General features: G+C 58.7%; 1 protein-coding gene across 5 annotated transcripts in view; it reads right to left on the bottom strand.

Annotated features, from left to right (window-relative positions):
- UBA7 (ubiquitin like modifier activating enzyme 7) overlaps nt 1-15,397 on the bottom strand; it is a 45,853-nt gene that overhangs the window by 14,428 nt on the left and 16,028 nt on the right. For 3 of the 5 annotated variants that reach the window (XM_077822035.1, XM_077822037.1, XM_077822038.1), the window contains exons 9-17: nt 11,876-12,010; nt 11,488-11,646; nt 8,523-8,630; nt 7,773-7,853; nt 7,522-7,677; nt 6,239-6,404; nt 5,587-5,783; nt 4,650-4,714; nt 4,055-4,229 (exon numbers count right to left, since the gene is read on the bottom strand). In XM_077822035.1, coding sequence (XP_077678161.1) covers nt 4,055-4,229; nt 4,650-4,714; nt 5,587-5,783; nt 6,239-6,404; nt 7,522-7,677; nt 7,773-7,853; nt 8,523-8,630; nt 11,488-11,646; nt 11,876-12,010 — 1,242 coding nt within the window. The remainder of the gene's footprint in view (nt 1-4,054; nt 4,230-4,649; nt 4,715-5,586; nt 5,784-6,238; nt 6,405-7,521; nt 7,678-7,772; nt 7,854-8,522; nt 8,631-11,487; nt 11,647-11,875; nt 12,011-15,397) is intronic. The other 2 variants (XM_077822036.1, XM_077822039.1) reach the window with 2 other exon arrangements.

The following is a 15,397-nucleotide window of genomic DNA, read 5'->3' as shown; positions in this document are numbered from 1 at the left end:
TACCAAGCCGGGGGCTACTGAGGGGTGGGGATCGGAGCCTGGGGTACACAACAAGGGGGATCAGAGACCCAGGGCACTGAGCCAGGGGAGCTCGGATCCAGGGGCATTGATCTGAGGGGATGGGAGTCCGGGGCACTGAGCAAGGGGGGATGGGAGCCTGGGGCAATGAGCCAGTGGTATCAGAGCCTGAGGAATCAGGGCCCGGAGCATTGAACAGGGGGGATCAGAGCATGAGGTACTGAGCCGGGGGGTGTGATGTTATTGACATGAACTGTGACTGTACAGATCATTGCTGCAACCAAAGTCCTAGAGTGGCACAAAATCTTATACAAAGGAGGTCCAGTAAGATGTCTATGGAAAGGTTATGATGATGCTGTCTGTATGTGTGTGTCATTTTTGTAGTTGAAGTTATGAATATTGGCTATGTACTTGTATATCAATGTGTTTTGATTCTAAGTGGCCTCAGTGAAGCATTTGGTCAGCTTCTTGAGAAAGGACTATTCTCAGTAAGTGCCCAATAAAGAGGAACAAAGAGGATGAGAGAATTACAGACCAGTCAGCCTCACTTTGCTTCTTGGAGCAAATGAACAAATCAGCCCGTTGTGAGCACACCCAGGATGATCAGGGCTAAGGCATCACCAGCAAGGATTGGTCAAGAACAAATCACGGCAAACCAGCCTTCCTGCTTCGTCGGGGTTCCTGGCCCAATGGACAAGAGGGGAGCAGTAGAACTGATGTATCTTGACTTTAGTAAGACTTTTGACCCAGTCCCTCATGACATTCTCATAAGCAAACTAGGAGAATGTGGTCTAGATCAGGGGTGGGAAAACTTTTTGACCTGAGGTCCACATCTGGGTGGGGAAATTGCATGCAGGGCCAAGAATGTAGGGCTGGGGCAGGGGGTTGGGATGCAGGAGGGGTGCGGAAGGGGGCTCAAGGTGGGGGGTTAGAGTGCGGGGTGCAGGAGGGGTTCAGGGCGCAGACTCCAGCCCGGCGCCGCTTACCTTGAGCAGCTCCGGGGTGGCAGCGGCGCGCAGAGGGGCTAAGACAGGCTCCCTGCCTGCCCTGGCCCCGTGCTGCTCCTGGAAGCGGCCAGCGCCATGTCCCTGCGGCCCCTGGGGGAGGCAGGGCAGAGGGCTCCGCATGCTGCCCTCGCCTGCGAGCCGGATCCAAAGCCCTAGTGGGCCAGATGCGGCCTACGGGCCGTAGTTTGCCCACCCTTGGTCTAGGTACAGTATTCTTGTCAGCAAGTTAAGGAAGTATGGGCTGGATGAATGCACTATAAGGTGGGTAGAAAACTGGCTAGATTGTCGGGCTCAACGGGTAGTGATCAATGGCTCCATGTCTAGTTGGCAGCCGGTGTCAAGTGGAGTGCCCCAGGGGTCGGTCCTGGGGCCGGTTTTGTTCAATATCTTCATAAATGATCTGGAGGATGGTGTGGATTGCACTCTCAGCAAATTTGCGGACGATACTAAACTGGGAGGAGTGGTAGATACGCTGGAGGGGAGGGATAGGATACAGAAGGACCTAGACAAATTGGAGGATTGGGCCAAAAGAAATCTGATGAGGTTCAATAAGGATAAGTGCAGGGTCCTGCACTTAGGACGGAAGAATCCAATGCACCGCTACAGACTAGGGACCGAATGGCTAGGCAGCAGTTCTGCGGAAAAGGACCTAGGGGTGACAGTGGACGAGAAGCTGGATATGAGTCAGCAGTGTGCCCTTGTTGCCAAGAAGGCCAATGGCATTTTGGGATGTATAAGTAGGGGCATAGCGAGCAGATCGAGGGACGTGATCGTCCCCCTCTATTCGACATTGGTGAGGCCTCATCTGGAGTACTGTGTCCAGTTTTGGGCCCCACACTACAAGAAGGATGTGGATAAATTGGAGAGAGTCCAGCGAAGGGCAACAAAAATGATTAGGGGTCTAGAACACATGACTTATGAGGAGAGGCTGAGGGAGCTGGGATTGTTTAGCCTGCAGAAGAGAAGAATGAGGGGGGATTTAATAGCTGCTTTCAACTACCTGAAAGGGGGTTCCAAAGAGGATGGCTCTAGACTGTTCTCAATGGTAGCAGATGACAGAACGAGGAGTAATGGTCTCAAGTTGCAGTGGGGGAGGTTTAGATTGGATATTAGGAAAAACTTTTTCACTAAGAGGGTGGTGAAACACTGGAATGCGTTGCCTAGGGAGGTGGTGGAATCTCCTTCCTTGGAAGTTTTTAAGGTCAGGCTTGACAAAGCCCTGGCTGGGATGATTTAACTGGGAATTGGTCCTGCTTCGAGCAGGGGGTTGGACTAGATGACCTTCAGGGGTCCCTTCCAACCCTGATATTCTATGATTCTATGATTCTAGATGAAACTACTATAATGTGGGTGCACAATTGGCTGAAAAGCCATTCTCAAAGAGTAGTTATACTGGGAGGGTGCATCTAGTGGGGTCCTGCAAGGGTCAGTCCTGCAGCTGGTACTATTCAATGTTTTCATTAATAACGGATAATGGAGTTGTGACGTTACTAATATGAACTTGGACCGTATAGATCATTGTTGCCACCACTGTTATATATTTGCAGCAAATATTGTACAAAGATTGTCATGTAAGGTGACTATGGAAAGGTTATAATTTGCTGGGGATAATTATGCTATCTGAATGTGTGTATCATTTTTGTAGTTGAATTTATGAATATTGGCTATGTACTTGTATATCAATGTGTTTTGATTCTAAGTAGCCTCAGTGAAGCATTTAGTCAGCTTCTTGAGAAAGGACTGTTCCCAGTAAGTGCCCAATCAAGAAACACTTAACTGACAATGGACTTTGGGAGATGCCAATCCACATCTGAGCTTTCCTGGGACCTTTCAAACTAACATGTAAACAATGGCGTTGGCCTGCAAACTGAGTCATGCAAGGACATGTGACTTGCCCATGAGACTCCAGACTCCATCTCGCTACTGTGATTTTCCACAGTCAGAACAAAGGGGAGTCCTTCCATGGGAAGAGACTATAAAAGGAAGCTGCACCTCCTCCATCTTGTCTTTAATCCTGCTTCTGACCTTTGGAGGGACTTTGCTACAAACTGAAGCTCTGAACAAAGGACTGAATGACCCATCCCAGCTGTGGATGTACTCCAGAGACTTGCTTTGAACCTGCAGCTTATTCCATCACTGCTACAAGCGTGAACCAAGATCTTTGCCATTACTGTATGTAATTGATTCCACTTAACCAATTCTAGCTCTCATCTATACCTTTTTCCTTTTATGAATAAACCTTTTGATTTTAGATTCTAAAGGATTGGCAACAGTGTGATTTGTGGGTAAGATCTGATTTATATATTGACCTGGATCTGGGGTTTGGTCCTTTAGGATCGAGAGAACCTTTTTTCTTGTACTGGGGTATTGGTTTTCATAACCATTCGTCCCCATAATGAGTGGCACTGGTGGTGATACTGGAAAACTGGAGTGTCTAAGGGAATTGCTTGTATGACTTATGGTTAGCCAGTGGGGTAAAACCAAAGTCTTCTCTGTCTGTCTGGCTTGGTTTGCCTTAGAAGTGGAGAAACCCCAGCTTTGGGCTGTAACTGCCCTGCTATAAGCAATTTGTCCTGAATTAGCAGCCGTGTTAGTCTGTATTCGCAAAAAGAAAAGGAGTACTTGTGGCACCTTAGAGACTGCATCTGATGAAGTTGGCTGTAGCTCACAAAAGCTTATGCCCAAATAAATTGGTTAGTCTCTAAGGTGCCACAAGTCCTCCTTTTCTTTTTGTCCTGAATTGATACACTCAGAAGTGTCCCACCAAAGGTAGCATCGTTACAGGGGGATGGGAGCCCATGGACACTGAGCCAGGGGAGGATGGGAACCTGGGGCACTGAGCTCGGGGGATCGGAGCCAGGAATATTTAGCTGGGAGGATTGGAGCCCAAGGCATTGTGCCGTGGGGATGGGAACCCATAGTACTGAGGCTGGGGGGATGGGAGCCCGGGGCACCAAGCCAGGGGGATCAGAGACCACGGATACTGAACCAGGGGGATCAGAGCCCGGGGTGTCCGCAGTGCTGCTCACGTGGCTGGGCGGGAAAGCATGCAGCAGGTTTAGGATGGTGTGGCGATAGAGGCTCTCCCAGTGCTGCCTGGCCCAGCACACACAGTCCTGCCAGCTGCGCGGCTTCTCCTGCAGGCTGCTCCGCAACCCCTCCAGATCCTGCGTCGTCCACTGTCCCTCCAGGAAGGCTGGGTCCCTGTGGGTACAGGGCAGTGTCAGGCCGAGCCCCACCCCACACACATTGCACAGCACAGTGCCAGAGCCAGGGCCCGGGTTGGGGGAGGGTCACCCACCCAGAGAGAACCCAAACATCTTGGGCCCTTCCAGGTTGGCTCCTGAGCCCTGGTACATGTGAGCCACTGGGCCACGGAGACCACAGACAGGCCCCAATGTCAGAGTCCCCCACTGGCCCCCCAAATCCTCAGTGAACCCCTCAACTGCCCAATCCCTGCCCCCCAGAATCCCCCTCAGTCCCCAACCCCCACACCTCCCCTCAGCCGCCCCACCCCCCAGAGGCACCCTCAGCTGCCCAACCCCTGCCCCCCAGCTCCCTCCTTTAGCCACCAAACCCCCACCCCACAGAGCCACTCTACAGCCCCCTCCAGCCCACACTCACTCCAGGTATTTGTTGACATTCTCCGCAGGCACCTTGAAGAGCCCATCAAACTCATCTCGGGCCCACTGTGGGAGAGGGGGTGAGTTACACACAGGCTGGGGTCGCCCCACTCCCACCCAATCCCATCAGGGCGTGGGCAGGACCCCCATGCTGCCTCCTGGCACGGCCCATGCTGAGGGCCATATGCTCTGGCTGCTGGGCCCTCAGAGCCCCAGCTGTGGGACAGGAGCAGGGGCAGGTGGCCAGGGCAGGGGTTTCTAGCAGGGGGCCAGGCGACAGCCCCTGCAGCCCCCCAGGCCTAGTGCCAGGCCCCGAGACAGGGAGCTGGGCAGGGCCTGGGTCGTGTGCACGGTGTGTGCAGGGTGCGGGGGCTGCGAGTCCAAGGGGCTGTGTCGGCGTGGGGCAGCATGTGGGTAGGAGGGGCAATGTGAGGGCTGGGAAGCAGGAAGGTCTGGCCAGCAGACCCCTGACAGCTCCTTCCTCTGCCAAATAAGCAGGCCAGAGGCCCAGCAAGGGGCTGGGAACGACAGTGCCCGGAGAGCCACCTTGCAGGTCAGAGTGCTCCCCTGTCCCCCAGCCTGGCCCCAGGCACAGTCACCCCTGCCCTTGCTGGGCCCTGGATGGCCTGGGCCTGCATCGGAGCCCCTAGCCTGGCCACTGGCTCCTGGACTTCGCAATAGGGCGGGAATCTGCTGGGCAGCTGGGGTCGGGGAAGGCACTGGCTGGGGTCAGGGCACAGATTGGAGGGGGTTCAGGTCTGGGGCAGGGAGGAAGGGCTGGGCCTAACCTCAGGATGCAGGGAGGGGCCAGGCCCAGGCCAGGGTTGGGGAGAGCCCAATCTCTGGATAGGAGTGGGCCAGGCTGGGAGTGGGGAGGGGCCAGGAAGAGGCTCGGGGTGGAGAGAGCCCAGGTTCCAGACGCGGGAAGGGATGGCCACCTGTAGGGTGTGTTCGATGGTGCTGGGGAAGTGGCGCAGGGTGCACAGGGGCACGGCCGACTCCGTGAGGTCCACGGAGCTCCCAAACGGCTGTGTCAGATAGGGCACGATGACCTGCACGTGGCCCTTGGTGCCCTCAGTGCCCGAGTCCAGCAGGGGCTTGAGGTAGCGGATGCAGCGGCCGTCCACATAGGCCCCTATGGGAAAAGAGTGGCTGATCAGGGAGATGTCCCACTTCTGCCCCTCCCCCTGTCCAGGTAGCCTCTGGAGCAGCTAGAGAGCAGGGCCCTGGGGTGCATCCTGCTAGCCCCCTGGGAGGCACTGCCTTCTGGATGAGATCTTAGGAAGCTCCGCCTAGCAGAGATCCCCAGGAGATGCCCCAGCCAAGGGAGGCAGAGCAGAGACTGAGCCAAGGCTAGAGAAGGAAGCAGCAGCCTCTTCTCAGTGCCTGTCCCAGGCCAGTCTCTGTACCACGCGGGGCCTGTGGCGATGTGGGTGGGTGTGGCAGAGGTGTGGGAATGTGGCAGTGGGCGTGGGGACACAGGCATGTGGCATGGCGGGGTGTGGGGCAAGGGCAGTGGCAGTATGTGGCAGGGGGCTTGGCCCCGGGCGCTCAGGGCCAGGCTGCCTGTGGCAGTGTCCGGGCACTCACGGGCCTGCATGCTGTCCAGAGCATTGGCCACGCCATCCAGGGCCGTGAAGAAGTCGTCCCCGTAGAGTGTCTCCGTGTCGGGCCCCACATGGTGCGGATGGGCTGTTACCCTGGTCATGGGGTTCATGCGCCGTACAGCTGCCGCCGCCGTCTCCGATTTCAGCTTCTGCAAGGGCCATGGGAGCCATGAGCAGAGGGGAGACCAGGAAGCCTCGCCCCCATCAGTGCTGCACCTCCCAGGGAGACCCCAGCCCAGGTGCTGGGCCAGGCTGGGCTGCTCCCTTGTTCTTTGCCAGCTCCACAGACCCCTTCTGGGCCCAGAGCCAGTGGCAGTGAGGATAACAGACCAGGCTGTGGAAAGTCAGTGCCCCTGGCTGGTGCTCGACCCCTCACCAGGGACCCCTTGGGCCCAGGCAGGGGGCAAAGGGCAAGAGTCAGAGCCAGGCAGGAGGCTGCACTCCCTCTCCCCTTCCCTCAGACCCACCCATCCTCATCCCTCACGCAGAACCGCCCAGGTAGGGGCTGAGGGTCAGGAGTGCAGAGCGCTGGCAGAGCTGTGGGGAGCCCAGGGCTGGGGCAGCAGGGGGCTGAAGATCAGGAGTGTGGGGCACCAGCAGAGAGGTGGGAGCCCAGGGCTGGGGCAGCAGGGGGCTGCTGGTCGGAAGTGAGGGGCACTGGCAGAGCTGGGGGGAGCCCAGGGCTGGGGTAGCAGGGGCTCCGGGTCAGGAGTGAGGGGTGTCAAGGGCTAGGGCTGCCAACCATCCCGGTTTCAAAGGGAGTCTCCTGGAATCGGGCTCAGTCTCCTGGAGGCTACTGAAGCCAAACTGGGAGATTTTAAGTGCTAAAAATCTGGCACCACAGCAGGGCGAAGGCAGGCTCCCTGCCTGCCCTGGCTCCGCGCCGTTCCCGGAAGTGGTCGGCATGTCCCTGGGGTGGGGGCAGGGGGTCTTCATGCGCTGCCCCTGCCGCAAGAGCTGACTCTGCAGCTCCCACTGGCTGGAGTTTGCACCCCGCATCCCTTCCTGCCCAGGCTCACCCCAGAGCCCCCTCCCACACTCCGAACCCCTCAGCCCCAGCCCAGAGCCCACACGCCCCCTTGCACCCCACCCCCCTGTCCCAGCCTGGTGAACATGAGTGAGGGTGGGGGACAGCGAGCAACATGGAGTGAGTGGGCCGGGACTTCGGAGAAGGGGCGGGGCTTCAGGGAAAGGGGCGGGGCAGGGCTTTTGGATTTGTGTGATTAGACCATAGTCAAGGCCTTGCCTGGCCCTCGCCCCACTCACACCCACATCCCGCAGGCGGAAGAGCAGCTGCCGGCTGAGGTTGGAGCGCTCGATGGTGTCCATGTCCGTCACGGTGATGCTCCCGCCCTTGCCAGCCGCCAGCCCAATCATTGCAAAGTTCTTCAGCAGCTCACAGCCAATAGCTCCGGCTCCCACCTAGGGGGAGGAGGTGGGGTCAGCATGGTCCTGCCCTGAGCGCCCTGCCTCACCCACTCTGCCCCACCACCTGGCCCCTCTCCCGACCTGCTCACCACAAAGTACTTCTGCCGGCCCAGCCTCTCCTGGAAGTCAGCCCCGAACACAGCGATCTGCCCATCATAGCGGCTGCCACGCTGTTAGAGCAGAGGGACAGACTGACATCAGCTCCCTCAGAGCACTCCTCCCCCAACCAGCTTCCCACACAGTGCCCCTCCCCCAGCAGGCTCCCCACACTGACCCCATTCACCAGGGCCCACCCTGCTCCTCCCCCAGCCGGCTCCACTCATAGGGTTGCCAACTTTCTGATTGCAGAAAACAAAATACCCTTGCCCTGCCCTGAGGCCCCACCTCTGCCCTGTAACTTCTCTGAGGCCCTGCCCTCACTCACTCCATCCCCCACTCACTCCATCACTCGCTGTCCCCCACCCTTGCTCACTTGCTCATTTTCCCCAGGCTGGGGAAGGGGGTTGTGTTGCAGGAGGGGGTTAGGGCTCCAGCTGTGGGTGTGGGCTCTGAGGTGGGGCCAAGGATGAGGGGTTTGGGGTGCAGGAGGGGGCTCCAGGCTGCGGCCGAGGGATGTGGAGTGTGGGAGGAGGCTCAGGTGCAGAGAGTTGGGGTGTGTGGGGGGGTGCCAACTGGACTTTTAGTGACCCGCTAGGGTCCCTTTTCGACTGGGCGTCCCAGTCAAAAACTGGACACCTAGGAACCCTATCCCTGCACAGGGCTGGGTGAGGGGCCCGGCCCCAGAGCCAGTGGCTCTCAGGCTGTGTCCATCAGTGGGCGGCAGTGGGCACGGCACTCACCGGGGCACAGGACTCCTCCGTCAGCAGCGTAGTGCCCTGCTTGGGCAGGCACTCCAGTGCATCGAAGTAAAGCCATTGCTCCAGCGGCAAGAACTTCCCCGAGGCAGCCTGGGCACAGCGAGACAGGCAACATCAGTTCTCCTGGGACCCCAAGTGCCTGGCCAGTGCCCGCCTGTAGCTCAGGGCTAGCTGAGCTGGGTAGCAGAGCGGCTAGCAGCACCATGGGCTGGCTGCCACAGGAGGACCCCGCACACTGTGCCAGGCCCAGCGGTGTCAACAGGTGCCTAGCAGAGCAGAGCTGCCTGGCATGGGAACAGGCACCTGGGCACCCCCAGACCTTCCTATCCCATCCTGCTGCGAGGGACTGTACCCCCAGACCCCTGACCCCACTGCAATGGCACTGCGGCGGGTAATGCCACCTGCTGGCCATTTGTGCAGATGTAGCTCAGAGACAACAGGATCAGGATCCTGGGTCCCACCCAGGCCTGCCACTGGCTCCCTGTGAGCACGCAGGCCAGTCGCCAAGATGAGGGAGTCAGGGACCCTACCCAGCTGCAGCACTACACACATGTGAGCCCTGCTTGTCACATCCCAGCAACCTACTTTGAAGCAACTAGCTCCTCTTCACTAGGGCACCTGCACTGGGACAGCCAGAGGCTACGGGTTAGGAGTGAGGGGTACTGGCAGAGCTGGGGGGAACCAAGGGCTGGACTAGCAGGGGCTGCGAGTTGGGAGTGAGGGGCACCGGTAAAGCTGGGGAGGAGCCCAGGGCTGGGCGAGCAGGAGGCTGTGGGGCGGGAGTGAGGGGCACCAGCAGACCGGGAGGCCCAGGGCTGGGCTAGCAGGGGCTGCAGGTCGTGAGTGAGGGGCATTGGCAGAGCTGGGGAGAGACCAGGGCTGGGCTAGCAGGGGGCTGCGGGTCAGCAGTGACGGGCACCAGCAGAGCTGGGCTGATCCCAGAACGGGGCTAGTAGGGGGTTGTGGGGCGGGAGTGTGACGAAGTGGGGATTTTCCCTCGTTATGTTGTACGTGAGTCTTACTGTTGAGCCTATGTCAGCTTTACTGTTTTGCAGGGACTCGCTGCAGGAAGCACACAGTGTGGAAGGGGAGGCTGAACGCTCCGAGGTCAGATACAGGAAGGTCGAAGTTGTGTAAGCTTCTTGCCCTGGAGACAGTACGCTCAGAGAGGAGGCATGCTCCCCTGGAGTCCTGACTGGCTTCGTATGGAGTAGTTCCAGAGCATTGCCCGGTGACTCCGTCAGGGAGTGAGGGGCATGGGCGGATCTGGGAGGAGCCCAGAGCTGGGCTAGCTGGGGGCTGTGGGTCAGGAGTCAGGGGCACTGGCAGAGCTGGGGGGAGCCCACAACTGTGTTAGCAGGGGCTGTGGGGCGGGAGTGAGAGGCACTGGTAGAGCTGAGGGGAGCCCAGTGCTGGGCTAGCAGGGGGCTGTCAGGCGGGAGTGAGGGGCGTTGCAGATGTAAGGGAACTGTTAGCCCCTTACTAAAACTGAGTGAGGTTTTTTGGTTGCTAGCTCCCAATACCAAAAGGAAGGGGAAGGGTCGATGGGAAATCAGGACCCTGAGACTGACAGTCCCCAGGGGCAATGGGGAGAAGCCAATGCTCCGGGTTAGCCTGATTGACAGGGCGGGCAGGCTAATGAGGGAGTCAGGAGTGCAGAGGGTCCCATCCTCCAGGTGAACTGGGGATGCCTGAAACAGAGTGGGGCTGAGCTAAGGAGAGAGCCGGGGACCAGGCTGAGCTGGGAGCAGAGCCGCGCCAGCCAAAGCCAGAGGGGCCAGAGGAGCAGCCCAGGGGGCTGGAGGCAGAGCAGCAGCAGTGTTGGGGCTGAAGCTGGGGCTGTTCGGAGCAGCATGCAGGGAGAAGCTGGAGAGAGTGAAGGTGGGTGGGACCCTGGGCAGAAGACCCAGTGCAGGGAAGAGCTGGGAGGGGGATCATAACCCCAACAGGGGGCTGACGCTGGGAAGAAGGGTCCTGCAACCTAGAGCCTGAGGGCGTGTGGCAACTGCCAGAGCAAGTGTCCAACCCACAGCATCCCTGCAACACAGCCAGGGCCTGGGCAGGAGCCCTGGGCCAAATGAGGAACAGATTGTGAACTTTCCTTACTCTCCAGAGATGGCTGGTTGTGGTGGCCCCATGCGACAGAGCAGGGTGACAGGTTTTCCTTTCACCTTTCCTGTTTTTTCCTTATTTTTTAATTGATTGCTGTTTATTAAATTGTATTTGCTTTGAACTGTATATAATGATCAGTGGGTCAGGGAACCATCCAGTGCAGAGAGAGCACCTCGGAGTGGGGACACCCTAGCCCCTACCCGAAGTGACCACAACAAGGTTGGGGGTCGAGTCCCCCAGGAATCCTGGGCCCAGCTTTGTTGGGGTTATAAGGACTCTGCCACACATGAGAGTAGAAGGGGTGTTCTCAAGGTCAGGCAGGCCTCTGGGTAAAGGGAGTGGGAGGGAGGACCCATTCCACCAGGATGGTGTATAAGCCAGGAAAGTTCCCCACAATAGTAGGATCAATCCCCCGCTTACACACAGCTGGGGGAGACCAGGACTGGGGTAGAAGGTGGCTGCCAGGGAGCCAGCTCCTCCCAGACATTAGTCCCAGCCTAACCCAGCCTCCTCCTGCCCCAGCTGCGCCCCCCACCCCCCAGGAGACCCACTCTAGGGCACCCCTTGAATTTGCCCACAAAGGTAGGCTGCAGCTTGACAGTTTGGCTTGGATTGGGGCGCCACCTGGTGGCTATGTCAGGAACCCAGTGATTCTGGTCCACACTGGCATATGATAGCACCCAAGGGCATCAGGCACAAGGTCTGAGTGGCTGGAAACCCCCCTCTCAACCCTCCCCCACTTCCCAGACACCTGCTGTGGCTCTGCCCCTCCCAAGCCAGCAGCCGGGCCTCAGGCTCGCCCTGTCCTCCACCTCCCCCCAGCCTGGCCACGCACCTTCAGCACCTCCTGGGCAGCCAGGCCTCCAAGGAGGGCGGCCATGGGGCTCAGCTCCCCTGCGCTCACGTGGGCAAACGTCCGCACCAGCCCCTCGTCTAGCAGTTCCTGGTGTGCGGTCAGGCCTCGTGCCAGCTCCAGCAGCCTCTCGGCATCCGCCTGCAGGGAGGGGCACAGGTCAGGCGGGGGCGAGGCAGGACCCAGGCAGGGGCGGGGCACAGGCAGGGCACAGGTGCAAGTCGGGCCAGGGCTGGGGCAGGATGCAGGTGGGGGTGGGGCACAGGTGCAAGTTGGGCGCAGGCGGGGATGGGGTGCAGGTGGAGGCAAGATGCAGTCAGGGGGCACAAGGCTCGGAGGTGGCTGACCCCCAGGCAAGGACCCTCCTCACCTGGGCTCTGGGCCGGGGCAGCTGTCCCATTTCGGCAGCAAAGGCGTGCAGTGCCCGGAAGGCCAGGTGCAAGCTGCGCCCTCGGTCGTCCATGGCTTTGATCTTCGGCTTGGCCAAGGCTGCGCTCAGAGGCTCCTGCTGGCAGAGATCGGAGTCTGGAGTGGCGCTGCCCAGGGAGCTGGGTACAGACTGGGATGCACCCCCCACAGAGCACGGCAGCTGGGCACAGGCAGGGCTAGGCTACTCTGCCCCATAACAGGCTCTTGGCATGGTGCTGCCAGGCTCTGAGAGCCATGCCAGGGCCGGGACACATGCACTGCAGCAGGACATTGTGCCAGGCCCACACATCCATGCCCTGAAGAGCTGCTGGGCTGAGACCTGGCACAGAATGGTCCCCCCACCTCCCTGAGGGACCCCGGGTGCACATATGGGATGGGCCCAGCCGGGGGCTGTGTTACAAATGACTACCGTTCGAGCTACTGATGGGGGGCTCGTCTGCTGCCTCTGCCCTCTGCCAGGTGTGTGGGTGTGACTGGGCAAGGCCGATATGGCGTCAGAGCGCAGGGCGAGCATCCGGCAGAGCTGGCAGGTCTCAGTCTGTCTGTTTGTCTCTTGCCATCGCAGATTTGATCCTGGCCCATATAACCACTGTTCACTGCTTCGGAGTCATGTGGTGCGCCAGGAAAGGCTGGGGAATGCTAGGCAGGAAACTGGCCTTGGTCCTTACATAGCCCCCCCACCCCGCCCTATCACTGCTACACAAACTGGTGGAGTTTTCAAATTTGCTCTTCCAGCCTTGGGGCCCATGTGCGCCCGCTTGCTGCTGAGCCTGCTCCCCACTGTGCCCACCGAGCCCATTGCCCACTGAGCCTGCTGTGCCCGCTCCCCACTGTGCCCACTGAGCCTGCTGTGCCCACTCCCCGCTGCACCCACTGCCCACTGCGCCAGCTGCCCATTGAGCCTGCTGTGCCCACAGAGCCCACTCCCCACTGAGCCAGCTGCCCACTGCACCCACTGCACCTTCTGTGCCCACTCCCCACTGAGCCTGCTGCCCACTGAGCCCACTCCCCACTGTGTCTGCTGAGCCAGCTGCCCACTGAGCCTGCTGAGCCCACTCCCCACTGCGTCCACTGAGCTTGCTACGCCCACTCCCTGCTATGCCCACTCCCTTCTGCACTCACTGAGCCCGCTGAGCCTGCTATGCCCACTCCCTGCTGCACCCGCTGAGCCTGCTGCCCACAGAGACTGCTGTGCCTGCTCCCTGCTACGCCCACTACCTGCTGAGCCCGCTGCCCAGCGTCTCCTCAGGCCTCATCCTCCCTAGAGTTCTACTGCAGAACAGCCCCCGCGCCTCAGTTCCCCATGTTAACACCACAGCAATCCCAGTTTCTAGCCATGGAAACAGGGCTGATTCCCAGAGGGCCTGGGGCACTGTCCACTCAGTGTCCCAGCACCCAGCCTTGGGAACACCCCACAGTGCACAGAGCCTGAGTTGGGCACCTAGGCTCTCTGTGCCAAGAATGAGAAGGCTCAGAGTGGGATTTCCAAATGCCAGTAGGCTGGGTGGGGTCTTCCCCCCCAGAATGGGGCATGCTAAGTCCCATCCCTCACAGAGTTCAGCGGCTAACTCCCCAGGGCAGGGAGACATTAGGCTCAGCCTGGTGATCCATGAACGGGGACTCCTCTGGAGTCACGTGGCTCCATACACAGCAGTGGATGAGATCCATCTTGTAGCCCTGGGGTTAGTGCCCTATTCAAACCCTTCTGCTGGAGGGGGGTGGGGTGGGATCACCCCCACCCGGGGCCCGTGCTCTAGCCATTGGGCAAGAAGTTACAAGGTGGATGGTGCCCCATCTCCTCTCTTCCAGCCAGTGTCCGGTGGGGCCCTATCTAGCGCACAGCCTCTGAGCACACTGACCGGATCGGGCCCACATGCCCCATGAGCATTGCCCCCATCTGCCTGGTTAGCAAATTGTTTGGGTGTGTTAGTGGGACGCTGAAACCCAGACACTGGAACATGGCAGCAGTACGCCCATGCTGAGTGGAACCGGGGGCACCACGGGAGCATTGACCTGACCACGTGGCGCTGACTGAGCTCAGGTGCCTACAGCATTTGGTGGGAGTTTGGGGAACTGCAGCAGAGCCTAAAATTGGAACATCAGCGCCAAGCCCTTTGCGAATCCAGCCCTAAGTCTCCATAAAGAGGAACAAAGAGGTTGAGAGAATTACAAACCAGTCAGCCTCACGTTGCTCCTTGGAGCAAATGAACAAACCAGCCCGTTGTGAGCACACCCAGGATGATCAGGGCTAAGGCATCACCAGCAAGGATTGGTCAAGAACAAATCACGGCAAACCAGCCTTCCTGCTTCGTCGGGGTTCCTGGCCCAGTGGACAAGAGGGGAGCAGTAGAACTGATGTATCTTGACTTTAGTAAGACTTTTGACCCAGTCCCTCATGACATTCTCATAAGCAAACTAGGAGAATGTGGTCTAGATGAGGGGTGGGAAAACTTTTTGACCTGAGGTCCACATCTGGGTGGGGAAATTGCATGCAGGGCCAAGAATGTAGGGCTGGGGCAGGGGGTTGGGATGTAGGAGGGGTGCGGAAGGGGGCTCAAGGTGGGGGGTTAGAGTGCGGGGTGCAGGAGGGGTTCAGGGTGCAGACTCCGGCCCGGCGCCGCTTACCTTGAGCAGCTCCGGGGTGGCAGCAGCGCGCAGAGGGGCTAAGACAGGCTCCCTGCCTGCCCTGGCCCCGTGCTGCTCCTGGAAGCGGCCAGCGCCATGTCCCTGCGGCCCCTGGGGGAGGCAGGGCAGAGGGCTCCGCATGCTGCCCTCGCCTGCGAGCTGGATCCAAAGCCCTGGTGGGCCAGATGCGGCCTACGGGCCGTAGTTTGCCCACCCTTGGTCTAGATGAAACTACTATAATGTGGGTGCACAATTGGCTGAAAAGCCATTCTCAAAGAGTAGTTATACTGGGAGGGTGCATCTAGTGGGGTCCTGCAAGGGTCAGTCCTGCAGCTGGTACTATTCAATGTTTTCATTAATAACGGATAATGGAGTTGTGACGTTACTAATATGAACTTGGACCGTATAGATCATTGTTGCCACCACTGTTATATATTTGCAGCAAATATTGTACAAAGATTGACATGTAAGGTGACTATGGAAAGGTTATAATTTGCTGGGGATAATTATGCTATCTGAATGTGTGTATCATTTTTGTAGTTGAATTTATGAATATTGGCTATGTACTTGTATATCAATGTGTTTTGATTCTAAGTAGCCTCAGTGAAGCATTTAGTCAGCTTCTTGAGAAAGGACTATTCCCAGTAAGTGCCCAATCAAGAAACACTTAACTGACAATGGACTTTGGGAGACGCCAATCCACTTCTGAGCTTTCCTGGGACCTTTCAAACTAACATGTAAACAATGGCGTTGGCCTGCAAACTGAGTCATGCAAGGACATGTGACTTGCCCATGTGACTCCAGACTCCAGCAGGACAGTGGGGTGGGAGGAGGTATT

Source organism: Eretmochelys imbricata, chromosome 7, assembly GCF_965152235.1.
Source record: "Eretmochelys imbricata isolate rEreImb1 chromosome 7, rEreImb1.hap1, whole genome shotgun sequence".
In the NCBI taxonomy this organism is placed as follows: domain Eukaryota; kingdom Metazoa; phylum Chordata; order Testudines; family Cheloniidae; genus Eretmochelys; species Eretmochelys imbricata.
Note: the sequence above shows the minus strand (reverse complement) of the source record. Positions and strands in the feature narration are given on the sequence as shown.